Genomic DNA, 13,410 nt, shown 5'->3' with positions numbered 1-13,410 from the left:
TATGTATGAAGCAGATCCAGGATGAAAGTCCTTCTATACCCTTCCCTTCTCTCTTCTTTGAGTCTCTACCTCTACTGCCTTTTCTCTGGTGTACTATAATGCACTTGTTTCACATGGAAAAGAACATTAACAGTGAATTGTTCGCTAAATTGTGAGAAAGCCTCTTGTGCTGTTTTTCAAGTCTGCTTTAAAGAATGAAATAGTCCTGTAAAATCTGGACTAGAAGCCAAAAGCACATGTTCTGGATCTACATCAAAATGGCTCTCTTTTTTTCTTTTTTTAAAACCTTTTTTTTTTCCCTACATTAACCAAATTTGTCTTTGGGTTCTTGAATCACTCCATTGATTCAAGCAATAGTGGCTAGCTCAACAAAGATGCACCAAATAAGCTAGAATCATACCTTGGCCCCTGCACTGAATATCACCCATTCCATCAGTGCTTTGCTTTTATTTTTGTTGGATATTATTTGTGTGTATGTGTATGACAATTTTTTTCTGGGTTTTGCAAATATTTATGTTGTCTGATTTTTATAGCAATAAATTCGTGTACTTGCCAACTACTATCCATTGGAGCCGAATGCTTTCTCCCTTCTCTCCTTAACAAATGCATAATCTCCTTTTGAAGCTTTCTAGTGAAAGTGAATCCACAATGATCCAAGCAGACTGTTCAGTAGTCTGGCTCTCACAGAAAGTTTACTAATATTTAAATTACATTTTCTTTGCCTTGTATGGGAAAAAAATCAATCCCTACCTTCTTTATCTTATCCTGTATATACTTTTAAAGGCCATTTTAAGTCTCTTTTTAATCATCTCCTCCTTGCACTGGATCTTGGCATGTGGTAACTAAACTTCAGTCAATTATAAAAATAATATTCTGAATGCTTTCACTGGGCTTTGTGTCAGACAAATAAACCTTGATCCCATATGGCAGATTGTGCAGGACATTTGTGAATAGAAGCAGCTTCCTGTAGAGCTTACTGTACAGTGCAGCTAATATCTATCCATTAAGTCCTACAAAGCAAGATTTGAAATGCATGAGCACGTACTTGAATATCTTGGGGTGAAAGATAGACCATTGTAATTTAAATGAGACATTTATGTGCCATTGTTTGGCACTGCAGAAATGTGATCTCATGTGACATCACAGGGTAAAAACTGAACTGACAGCAAGTGCCAACAAGCATGGATGCTGATCAAATTTTATCATGGGTTTCTTACAATGCATTTCAATCATTGGCTTATGTACTCTATTTTTATTAATTCTTTATGCTACAGCTACTAAAGAGGGTCTGATCTAACTGGGAAATAAAGGGAACAAAGGAGGAGAAGTAGATTAGGAGGGAAATGGTTCTTGCTGTGCTTTAAGTGATTTATGTGTACGAGACTCTACGTACAGAGCAAAACCAACATACTCTTTATCAGGCATCAGCTTATTGCTTTAAAAGTTGGCAAGTACACCTGGAATTTTACAGGAATGCTGAAACTCTCTGTTTTGAATGTAAATCAGTTGTATGATGGTGGGAAATTTATGATGGTGAATATATATGTTTTATGCTTAAATAAGTACTGAAGTATATGAAGTACGGTATTATCACCCTGACTAACTTCACTTGTTTATAGTGTGTTTTTTCAGTGATGAAAACATACATGAGTGTCTTTGGATAAGTGTTGTATGGTACGAAATTATCAAAATGTAATCTACACAGGTAGAAAGTGAAATATTGGGTGATCATTTGTCATGCATATAGTTCAACTGCTATTCATGACAGTGCTCAATTCAATTGAAGTGTTGATCTCCTTTATACTGAAAAAATATGATACTCTTACATCCACTGTTTATTTCACAACAGTTCCTAAAGAACGTAAATCTCCATTTGAACATCCAATTTATTATTATCTGTTTTAAGTCAAAAATATTCTTTGGCTTAAAAGGTCACTATCAGCTAAATTCTGTAACCACCTCATGTTGCATGAAAAGTAAAATTAAAATTATTTTAAAGCAACTTTTTAAAATTATCACCATTCCTATAGCTTGTTTTGTGTCTGGTTTTTTTGGTTTTGGGGTTTTTTTCAGTTTCTTCTTCTCATTTACTTGGACCATTCAGTTTTGTTCCAGAGCTGGAACCTCTGTTCCATGCCACAAATTCCTTCTCTAAAGTATGAGTGCTAATCACTATCTCCAGTTTAAGAAACAGGAAAACATCTGATGTCCAGTTCTGCTCAAGTATACTGTTCTGCACAAGGCAGATAATTCAGCTCTGTGTTTCCAATTTAATTGAAATCACCAGCAGTTCTAATTGGCCCAGTCCTAACATGTTTAAGTCTACAAAATCGCAGGTGATTTGTTTTATTGAAAAACATGCTTAAATTTTTTTTTAACTACTGCATTTTCCAGCTGGACTTAACTTGGGCAAGGCCCCAAAGTTAGTAATGACACTTCAAGATAACATAAGCTTGCAGCATTTGTTGCTTTATTTTTATTATAGTGTGATGCAGAAGCCTTGTTCGGAATTTCCTGGTAGAGCACAGTTTGCACAGAATGTGAATTCACAGTGTAGAAGCTAGTTGTACTAATTCCTCTGTGGCAATTCAGAAGAAGCATTTACACCACCTACTTTAAATACATATGCTTTGGGTGCCCAGATTAGAAAGCTGGTCTCTGTACTCTCCCTCTGTAATCTGTGGTGGTCCTTTCAGAGGTGGTTCAGAGCCAGAACCTATTTTAACTGTTCCATGTTGCCCTTGGAGAAGTACTGCTATTCTAGTTGATGACTTTGGGAATCTAGGAGACTTGCATCTTAACTTAAGTGGGGGCTGGGGGTTGATTTACATTTTGTATAATTATCTCATAAATGCTAGCATACATTCTTTAAAGAAACTACTTAAGTTTGCAACAGATCTGCAAGTCTCCATTTATCCTTGGATTCCTGTGGTGAATTGATTTCCTATGTCTCCTCCAGGTTCTGCAGTATATCGATGTCATTAAACTGTTGGGACAGATGTGTGCACATTGTGTTGGAAAACTGACCCATACCTCACAGAGCTTTGTGTTTAAAAAAACAAAAACAAAAAACCAAAATCCCAGAAAGCTGTATTGCTAAAAAGGAAGCACTCTGATTTTAGTCTTAAAGAGTCTGAAATGTGTGGCATTATGAATACTTCAAGCTTTGTGGCTTTTAACACACACTGAGAAACTCTTCAGCTTTCAGAATTAGATCCTTGTAGACTGAAATATTTGGGGTTTTTTACTTTTTCTTTTCAATATCAAGTGTTTGTTGTAAGTAGCTATATGCTAGTAAGAAACTTATGACAAATACAGAGATAAGCCTGGTTGAAAAATTTTATCTACAAACATAGCTGAGCAAAAAAAATGTTAAATTTTGCAAAGTTGCTGTTACCGATTTTTTTTTTTTCTTTTCAATCGCTGTCCTATTTCTGGTTTAGTTCTCATGCTGATGATAAGAATATGGCAGGAGACTCTGTATGTGTGTGCATATGTGAACTGATCATTTGTACGTGAGTTCCTGCACCCAAAGGAAGAGACTTGCATTTTCTATTAAGGATTTTTTTATTTTTTTTTTAAACTTTTCCAGGCCAAACAAGCTCTAGGTCTAAAAGGCCTGTTTCTCAGAAATCCAAAGCAGGCCTCTCTGGACAGTCATGCTGCTGGTCAGCTCCATCGCAAACATTCCTTTAGCAGCCACATCTTGAGACGGACAGCCAGTGCACCCACCAAAAGCCAGAAGAAGAGCAAGAAGGGCTTTCCTGAAATTGCTTTTGACACAAAAGACAACAGCTCTGAAGGGGCTGGTGAAGACCGTGAAGTGGAAGCTGCCTCACAGCCTCGCTTTGAGCAAGAGCCAGAAAGTGCTTCTCTGTCACCAGCTCCCCGAGATGGTGCCAGTGGGGAGGTGCATGGCAAGGGGTTGAAAGGTAAGGCCCATAGTTCTCGTAAAGCCAAAAGCCAAAGTTGTGCTCGAGGGGGTGCTGCTTTCAGTGAACCCATACGGAGGTCTAACAGGGTCCGGCTTCAGGAGCACCAAAGCGAGAAGCAAAGTGTCTTTGCACGCTGTGCCATCAACAGCTCTGGTAGGATTGGAGTGGCCACCAATTGCATGAAATGCATGATTGGTTCCAAAGAAAGCCCAGATCTAGAATGCAAGTGGAGTGACCATCCTTCCAGGCCTATTGCTAAAGATACACTTCACCATGATCAGTATAGCAGTATAACTGGAGAAGAGAGGTTAGAGTTAAAAAACTGGGGTGTTAAAAGTCAGCCCAGGCGGCAATCAGATTTGCAGTCTTGCAGCAGCCCTGGAACTGCCGATGATCTAACAAGGAGCACCCAGTCTTTCGTGACCCCAGGGAAGAAAAATGTTGAATCTAAATGTCACGGAATAAAGGCTCATTCCCGGCAGCGGTGGCAGTGCCAATCAGGTGGCAAGTATGGAAGCACTGTCAACTTGGTTGCAGCCAGCAATGGCTCTGTATCCTCCAACTCCAGCAGTCTAGAAAGCCTTGGAAGCCCAGAATTCCCTAAGCACTGGTCTGAAACTTCTCGAAGGCAAGTGGGCACCCTACAGAGGGAAATGAACGCCTTGTTCGTTCAAAAATTGGAGGAAATTCGAAGTAAATCCCCTATATTCTTTACTGGTAAGACCAGATTTTCTTCACCCTTCTCCACCTTAGATCACGTCATTGTCTCAGCTTCTGCATAGCATCTTTACTTAGAAGCTCCTGTATGTTGTTTTGCTATCAAGAGCTCTTTTTCTTTATTTTTGGCAATGACAGAAAAAAAGTCTGCATAAATATTTTTATTTTATTTTTTTCCTAGACTTGTCTGGTTTAGATTAGTCCTTTCCATGCTAGCTAACCATCTGCAGTAGTAAAACTGTCAATAGTCCATGAATGTTTGGATTGTTTGTTCAGGGTTATTTGTTTCCTTGTTTGTTTTTTTTTTTTTTTTAGTGAATGTGGTATGATACTAAGTAAATTTTAAGATCCAAACCAGAGCATTAAGTAGAGACTGAATATGGGAAACCCATATTAACAAACAGTATTTCCATTATCAGTATTTGTGTTTCATTGAGGGATAACCACATCAGAAATGATATCTAATGTGCACTCTGCTAACAATAAAACCAGTTCCTTCGTCAAAGAACTTGCAAAATTACTGCCATCAGTTCAGGGATTACTGGATGGAATTCTCTGGTCTGGGTTATTCAGGAGATCACACTTTATGAACATAGCAGACCATTCTGGTCCTAAATGTGTAAATCCCTAGTATGCAAACATTTATAGATCTGCTTAATGTTATGTATGTGATTTGACTGTGACCTGAGGGCACAGTTGCACAATATAAAGAAGCAAGGTATTTGAGCTGATGTTACTTGACATCAGCCAAGCTAGGTGGACTGTTAGCATTTCCCAACTGCAAAGTAAAATGCGTCCATTTAAAAGAAGCCCGCTTAAGCTTCAGCATTTTATGGTTGTTTCAAGCCAGGAAAATGCATGTGGTCACTGGGATCACGTGACTGTATCTTTACTCAGGAACTGTATGTTTGTAAAGATGGAAAATAGGAAGAGAGGCAACCAAGGTATATATTTTAATAAGGAGGCTGGCTTTTTTTTTAATCCTGATTTGGTAGGGAGGGGAGGGAAGGGAAGAGATTTTGACAAGATTTTCTCTGTTTCATAGAAATGTGAAGAGGAAGTAAAGAAATACAGCTTTTGTCTATGACTACAAGAGCTTCTCTTCAAATCCCTCCCCCCCCTCCCTTAATTGTCCAAGGAATTTGGACATTGATGGTTACCTTTTCAGGAACAGTTAAGTGACTTTGGTACTTCTTAAGAAGTAATTCCTTTTGTAGTAACAGATTCTGACTGCCCACCTATAGTGGGCTTCTTTGAAAACCTCATACAGAAATTCAAAATATTCTGTTTGTTTGATCAATTTAACCTGGTTGAGTGTCTCCAATTTTTTCTTCATTTCTCTCTTTTTACTCTTTTTTTAACATATTTTTTCTAATATTTGCTTTGAGCTTTTAGGAAAATACCAGGACAATGGGAGGGGGAGGGGAGAAGTTTGCCAGTTCCCATGACTTGAAATTAATCCAAAGCAGCAGAACTTTTTCTATGCCCAAATTGTTGGCATTAGGCTTTTCATAAGCTCTGAGTAGTGTGACATATGAAACCATTTCCCATTACCAGTGCCAGGTCCCCCGCCAGCCCCCCAAGTCACTAAATAAATATTGTGATATGCTTGAAATTTGATTAAATCCATCTGACTTCTCAAGCATGGAATCAGTAAACCTTTAAAATGGTGAAATAGTCACTTGGACTGGGTGCTGATGATCCAGTGACAAACACTATGTTTGCACAAACAGCATGCTTTCCCCATCTGCCTGCTATTTTAGTGCCTTGGGCCAAGAAACCAAGGAAACCAGTAACGTTAGCCTAATATGGCTGCATTTCATAATTAACATTCTGTTGATGGGAAGTGCCACAAGGATGAGACAGGAAACTATAGTCTCTAGTTGTCCCCTTTATGGCAACAGCATTACAGTTTCAGCATTTTGCCTTGCAAGTGTGCCTTAATCTATGCTGATGGCCTAGCCTAGACAGGGAGAAGGAGAGCTCATTAGTCTGATCAGCTCCGGACTCCTCCCGATACTCCTTCAGATACTGAAAAGTCTGCTTTGTTGTGAACGGTGGATTTGCTTATGGGCACATGTGCCTTCTTCCCTTTTAACACTCCCAACGAATGTAATATAGGCCATTGAACAGCTGTCTCCATTGTTAAGCTTCTTGCCACTACGCTGGATTGGAAATACTGGTGCTGAAAGGAAAGGCACGGTATTTCCTCGGCATTCTTTGGTAATGCAGATGATTTTTTTTCCATAGCATTAGGAGAGGGCTTTGGAGAAGGGGAGGCCAGATTCCATTCCTCAGTCCAGTGGAGTGCATTTCTTGAACAATAGCAAAAACTGCTTTTTATTCTTCTATGACAAAGTAATGGACATAATATCCATCCATTTATGGATGCCATTGAGTGCTCTGGTTGGTCAGAAATTCTTAGGATCCTACAAAAATGTGTGAATATTTCTGTCTGTTTCCCTTCCCTCCCTCAGCACTAATTTATCCTGTTATCTGCACCTGCCTTCCCTCCATTAACTGGATTTTTCCTCTGTTCTGTCCTATTATTCTACATGCACACTCTCTCTCTCTAGTTAAGAACTGAAAGGACAAGCAAGTCAAAGGTAACTGTTTACTGAGTGTCACTGATTCAAGCACCTTGTTGCCTGTAGTCCTGGTTTTTGTTTGTTTCCTGCCTTATAATTACCTGCTCCTATATTCTTAAGGTTGTTGTCTGGCTCAGTGGTGCTTTGCTAGTTCTCAAATGCATGTTTGCATTGTGGTTTGCAGTTGTGGGAAATAGTCTTTTTGGCATGATGGCTTTGGCTCTTAGGGTACAGGTTATAAACATGGCAGATGGATGGAGCATTTTCTTCAGGTAATTGGTGGCTGTTGTGATTCTTTCAGATTGTACTGTCAGCCTGGTGTTCATGAACCATGCGTGTGTACAGTTTTTTGAAAAAGAAATTACAACCTTTTTTAGGAAAACAGAGTTAGTCTGTTTAAATTTTTTGTCTTGTTTTTAAAAGGCATATTGACTACATTCCATTGTATGCGTACAGATCATTTTATTCATAATCTGCTCCAGGAGTCCTATGCTGCTTCTCTTCTGAGTAATGGATCATTGGGATCATAACTGTTGGTTGGGCAGTGATGTTCTGATTATTATATGTGGTCTGCTTATGATCTGATACACTGACATGTTTGAGTGCTGGAAGGAAGGAGAAGAGCGATTCAAGTGGTGCTGGATGGTGGAGGAAGAAAAGTTAGTTTATGAGAGGAGACACAAAGGACACAAGGAAATTGATGGATACAGTTGTTGTTTGAATAAGATAATCAGGAAAGTAACACGGCGCTATTATGCATGGACTGAGACGTTTTGAAAGCAACAGGGCTTTTGGGCAGCTAAAACTGAAGGAGCAGAAATTTTTGCTGCCGTTAGCCAGGCATTTGAAATCATAAGTTATTTTAAAAATTATGATTAATATATGCAATTACTATCTTAAAAACAAAATGATAAACATAAAGAATAAATGTTCAGCTAAACTGCAATTTGTAATAGCTAATTAACCCTGTATCTCTGTTGTTCTTGTTTCTTTTTTTCCCTATCTTTTCATGTCTCCCAAGTAGATGTCTGCCATTTCTCAATACAGAGGTCAGTCACTTCTTTATGCAGCCTAGAAACTATCACCGAAGAGCCTGTTATTGCCAATGAAAACCAACATGCCAGCCTTTTCTTCCCTTTACCCATTACTCCTTACAGTGATTCTGAAGAAGGGTCTGTATCTGATCATTCCACTGAATCTCGATCAGAAGTAAGCAGCACATCCAACCGGCCTCAAGAATCTCTACTCACTAGAGAACAAAGAACAAATCTGGCTGCAGAAGACCAAGTGCAGATAGTCACCAGAGCAGCTGACACAAGTTTAGTAGTTCAAGAAGATGAGAGGACAAGCATAGCAGGATGTCTCAAGGAAGAAAATGATTGGACACAGGCATGCAGTGAAGCTGAAGATCAGCTTGGATTGGCAGTGCATCCTCAGAAAGCCTGGCTGGTAGTGGCAGCTGGTAAGACTGCTGGCCAACCTGGTGAAAACTGCCAGAAGCAAAATGACCAACCAGGTCAGGTATTAGCAGACATGAAAAGCACCATTGAATCCAAAGGGCAGAAAATTGGTGCAGCAGCTGTTCTACTCCAGAAAAACAATGCCATTAACAGCACACAGACAACTTTGCTTCAAGACACTTTCCAGAAAGCCCAGGCTCTACCTGTTCCTGTTTCTCAGACCAGCTCTTACATGTTAGTAAGAAGGTCAAAGAGTGAAGGACTGAAGATGTCAGACTCCTCAGCCTTAATAAAAATTCCAAGTAGCCTGTCTCCAGCAGCAGAAGTATACTTTGATGCCACTGTTAATGACCGGATCTGGAGCAAGCTAGATTGCAGCAATCATCGTGACAGCATGTCTTCCTCTTCCAGCATGTCCTCCAATGACACTGTGATAGATCTCTCTCTACCGAATCTAGCTCGCAAAAGCCTTCCAGATCTTGGCATCCGTCACGAAAATTTTGAGCCCCTTGCCATAAGAAAGGGCATGCGCCCGCGATCTGCTACAACATCCGGTAACGAGATGCCAATGGTGAGCAAGAGCAAATCCAATCCTAACCTGAGGTCTGGCCAGCTGCCAGCAGATGAATTGTGCCCCCGTCCCCTTGCCAGGAGCCCTCAGGATGCGTTCTCATCCATTCCTAGAAGGCATACCTGGAGCAGGCTGTACATGGAAAGTCTCAGACAGTCTTCTAACAAATCCAAAGCACACAATATGGTTGGGAATAACCAGGCAAAATCCAAGAGTCTTGGAGACCTTACCTCTGATGATATTGTGTGCACTTTTGAAAGCAAATACCGTAGCATTAGCAGGAGTTTTGTCACTCGATCAATGCGAGAGCAGCGCCGCTCTTCAGGCCTGAGATCCTCAGTCAAATCCCAGGATGAACTGACTGAGCAGCTGAAGAAGCTGACAGCCTTTCAGCAGGAAAATGACATCACTTCCCCTATCAGTCTCGATCCAACTGAATCTGAAGAGGAAGGGGAGAGCTTGGGACTCCTTCGCAGGTCTTCCTCTCGCAGTCAGAGCAGGGTGCGGTACATTGCCAACAGGGCTAAGCAAGCTCAGGAGAGACAGCGGCTGCAAAGCCTAGGCCAGCTCAGTGGGAGTCCCATCGAGGAGAGAGGAAATCCAGAGGGAGCCTGCAGCGTTGCAAAAGCAGTTTGTATGGATATAGCTTCTCCTGCCGTGTTTACATCCCAGCCTAAGAACCAAACTGATTTTAATACTGACACAGAAGTCTTCTTTATGCTGAAACTGTAGTTCTGGGGAGCACTGAATAAGGCAATGTTTACATTCCTGTCCAAAAAACGTAGTGACCTGAGAGGCACAAATATCCTCGTATGGCTTAGTGCTTCCTGGCCTTCTCTTGATTGTAAGGATGCTTAATATCATGACTCCAAAAGAATAGATGAGTGTTAAATTTGTCAGCAGTTTGTGGAAATAGAACAATCAAGTGAAATCGGAGACTTAATATTTTCACAGTCCTTATGATCTGACCTCCTTTTTTTTTTTTTGAAGTTACACTTTTCCCAGCCTCAAATTTGGCCTCCTTTGTGTGTGACCACTTGTTGCATTTGCAGTTTGCTCTGTGCAAATCTCATGTTCTTTACTAACTTCAGTAATTGCTTCTTATAATGGGTAAACATCTATGTGATGTTAATGACTGCTAAGGTAAATTTTGCTCTTACAAATTGTGGATCCATGAAAAGAGGCTGGACTTAAAATCATGCTCCCTATTCTGTTTTATTTTTTTTGGAAGAGCTTGAGGCCTCTGAGGGTATCTTCTCTGGGAATTAATAATGTAGTAAAGTCCATCTTCCATCATGGACCTGTTTATTTCAGTGAAAATCCATATTGTCTCACTCTTTGAAGAAGAGCTCTCACTATGTTCCAAAGCAATGCTTTTATAAACCAAGCTTGTTTATATATAAAAATATATATATACATTTGTGTGTATGCAAATATATGTCTGCACATATATGTATACATGCACACACTTGAACTGTGACTGTTCCTTGTCTCAAAATATAATCTGTGGGAATGAGACAGGAGAGGGAAGGGAATTACTAGAAATAGACAGGAATATCTTCTGACTTTAATTCAGACATGGCTAAAAAGCATGCTAGTCTTTTCTTGAACACAGCACCATCCCTTCTTTATGGTATTTTAAGAATGCTGCTGTATATAGCACTTTTTGGATGAATTTTACTATTTCTGTATTGCACTGCCATGCAAAATTTTCAATGATATGTTTTAAAAAAGAGATATTTAATTTTTTTAGATGGACATATTTAGAATTAAATACCAACCTAAACAGAATAATAATTCTTCCTCCCCGATTTTTTTTACTTTTTAGTTTTAGGGATGTGATCCCTCCCCCCCAATTATTATGTCATTTATTATAGATGTACATTTTATCAGTGATGGAGAAGAATGTTTACTGAGATGCATTTTAAAGAGAAACAGAAGTTTAATTTTATTTCAGGCTGCATAGAGTCTCTATTATTGAGAGGATATTTTGCTTTTGTTTGTAATGATTCTTCTGTGTATATTGCAAAATCTAAAAATTTGTTTGTAAGACTACCTTACACTACTAAAATAAACATATTTAACCTTCCAGCTGTTGACTCTTTAGCTGTAACATCACACTTTTTCTATGCTGTCTAGAAGTTTGTGGTATACAAACATGGTTAATTCTATCTGCCTTGTTTTAAAAATTCCTTAGTGGATAACATTTAATTTTACTCTTTTTCAGAGTGATAGCCATTTCAGATCCAGCTCAAATTTTCTCAGGTCCAGCAAAACGCATGCAAGTATTGGTAGACTCTGGCATTCTGTTGTTGTGTGATACAGAGCACATGGATTGTTCCAAACTGATGTCTGTCTTTGGCAGCCAGTGATGGCTCTGTAGATGAAAATTCTAGGGGAGCTCATGTAATTAGAAGCCAAACAGACATAATCCAAGGACCTAATTTATTCTATTACAGCTCTCTAAGTAAGATAGATAGCCCTTTTTCATCACTGAGGTTGCTTAAAGTCTGGCTGAAAATACTGCAGTAAAAATTTGCTCTTCACCTGTCCAATTCAAAAATATCTTCTCTTCCTGTCCCAGCAAAATGCACAGTGAAAGTGCATGTTGCTTAGTTCATACTCTCTCCTGGAAGGGTTGTCAGCTTACTTGTGGGTTGTGGGACTAGAAAGGAGTTCTTGGTTTCTAATTTTAGTATCGTTTGGCCACAAGCATTTAAACTCTGAGATAGCAAAATGTAAGGCTCACTGTAGCTAATGATATCATCATGACGTGGAGATAGGGGCTGGGAGGGGTTTAATTCTCTGGTTAAATCTTTTCAAATAGTCCTCAGTTTGTTTTTTCTAAAAATATTCTCTCAGTTGTCCATCCTGGCTCAGATCTTCATTGCTTGTCTTCATAATTTGGATGAGAGGCCCTTGAGGTTTGTGCAACAAAGGTTTGGAACATGCACGGAAGTAACCCTACAATATCACTGCAGTCTCTGAAGGAAAAAAAGGTAAATCAGCAGCAGAATGTGTGATCTGCCAAGATTAGTCTCACATTGTGTCTTAACACAAAGCAAATTTCATTAACATTCTCTAGACGAAAAGTCACTCTGTAATACTTTAGTTTTGGGCTGCAAAGCTGCGGGGTGCTGCTGCTTTTCTATCTTTAAAGCAAGAAAGTACATGCAACTTGACAGCTTTAGAAAGTTAATGTTTAAAAGGCCTATTTGTGTCTTTTCAAAGACCAAGTTTCACAATTGGATTATTTTTATCTTTAATTGATTAAGCAATACTTGTTAAATTAATGCACCTCACAGAAGGCAGTATCATGTAGCACTTCAAAACTTTTATCGTTGTTTGAATTTTTAAAAAACAGTGTCTGGATTTAACTTACTAGAGTACATGTGAATTTTGCCCTCCTGCTTCCAAATTAATAGTAACTATCTTTACTGCCTGTTTTGTTACACTACATAAGACCATTAATGATGTGCATTACTATGAATGGAATTTATTTCATGGTACCTACACTGTTGAGTAGCAGAAGCTTACTATGCAGTTTTGCTCTTCATTGGGGAAGAGGAAAATTGCTTATTCAGATCTTCTCAGTGGGCAGGGTGCTATCTACAATGGTAAGGAAAGCAATAAAGATTCAGTAACAGTGGAGGGAGTCAGGAGTTGAGGTTCCAAGCAGCACTGATTTTCATTTCACGAATGCCTCGCTGCTCTTACTTTCTTGATGATCTTCTTTACCATTCATATGATAGTCAAGATGAAGAAGCAGATTCTCCCTCCTCCATGTGAAATTGCGGGCAGATACCTTGTAGACACAGGTTGAGCGTGAAATCACAGTGGTCAGTGCATGCCATCTGCTAAGGCAGTAGCATTCACTCCGTGTTAATCACTGCTTGCCATATAGTAGCTGCAAATTGCACACCTATAGTACAACAGGCTTAGGAATCCTTAGGAGGCATCCAAATCTAGGCCAGAGTCACTTGCTAATACAGCACAATGATTTCTTGTGTGCTCCATTCAGGATGTATGCAATGGAACAAAAGCCTGGCTGCAGGTGTGAAGGAGCTCAGAAAGGCAGTTGAAATCGTTATTCTTCACAAAGGTCAGTGACTGACTGAAAAGCTACTGAGGTAGGTCTG

The 13,410-nt window shown here is 39.4% G+C and overlaps 1 protein-coding gene across 1 annotated transcript in view; it reads left to right on the top strand.

Moving 5' to 3' along the window:
- The window catches only part of PLCH2 (phospholipase C eta 2), a 125,648-nt gene extending 114,292 nt beyond the window's left edge, over positions 1-11,356 (top strand). The window contains exons 25-26 of the mRNA XM_075027137.1: positions 3,593-3,932; positions 8,265-11,356. Coding sequence (XP_074883238.1) covers positions 3,593-3,932; positions 8,265-10,003 — 2,079 coding nt within the window. The 3' untranslated portion in view covers positions 10,004-11,356. The remainder of the gene's footprint in view (positions 1-3,592; positions 3,933-8,264) is intronic.
- The last annotated feature ends 2,054 nt before the right edge of the window (positions 11,357-13,410 follow it).

The sequence above is a fragment of the Buteo buteo genome, chromosome 5 (genome assembly GCF_964188355.1).
Source record: "Buteo buteo chromosome 5, bButBut1.hap1.1, whole genome shotgun sequence".
NCBI classification, from domain to species: domain Eukaryota; kingdom Metazoa; phylum Chordata; class Aves; order Accipitriformes; family Accipitridae; genus Buteo; species Buteo buteo.
Note: the sequence above shows the minus strand (reverse complement) of the source record. Positions and strands in the feature narration are given on the sequence as shown.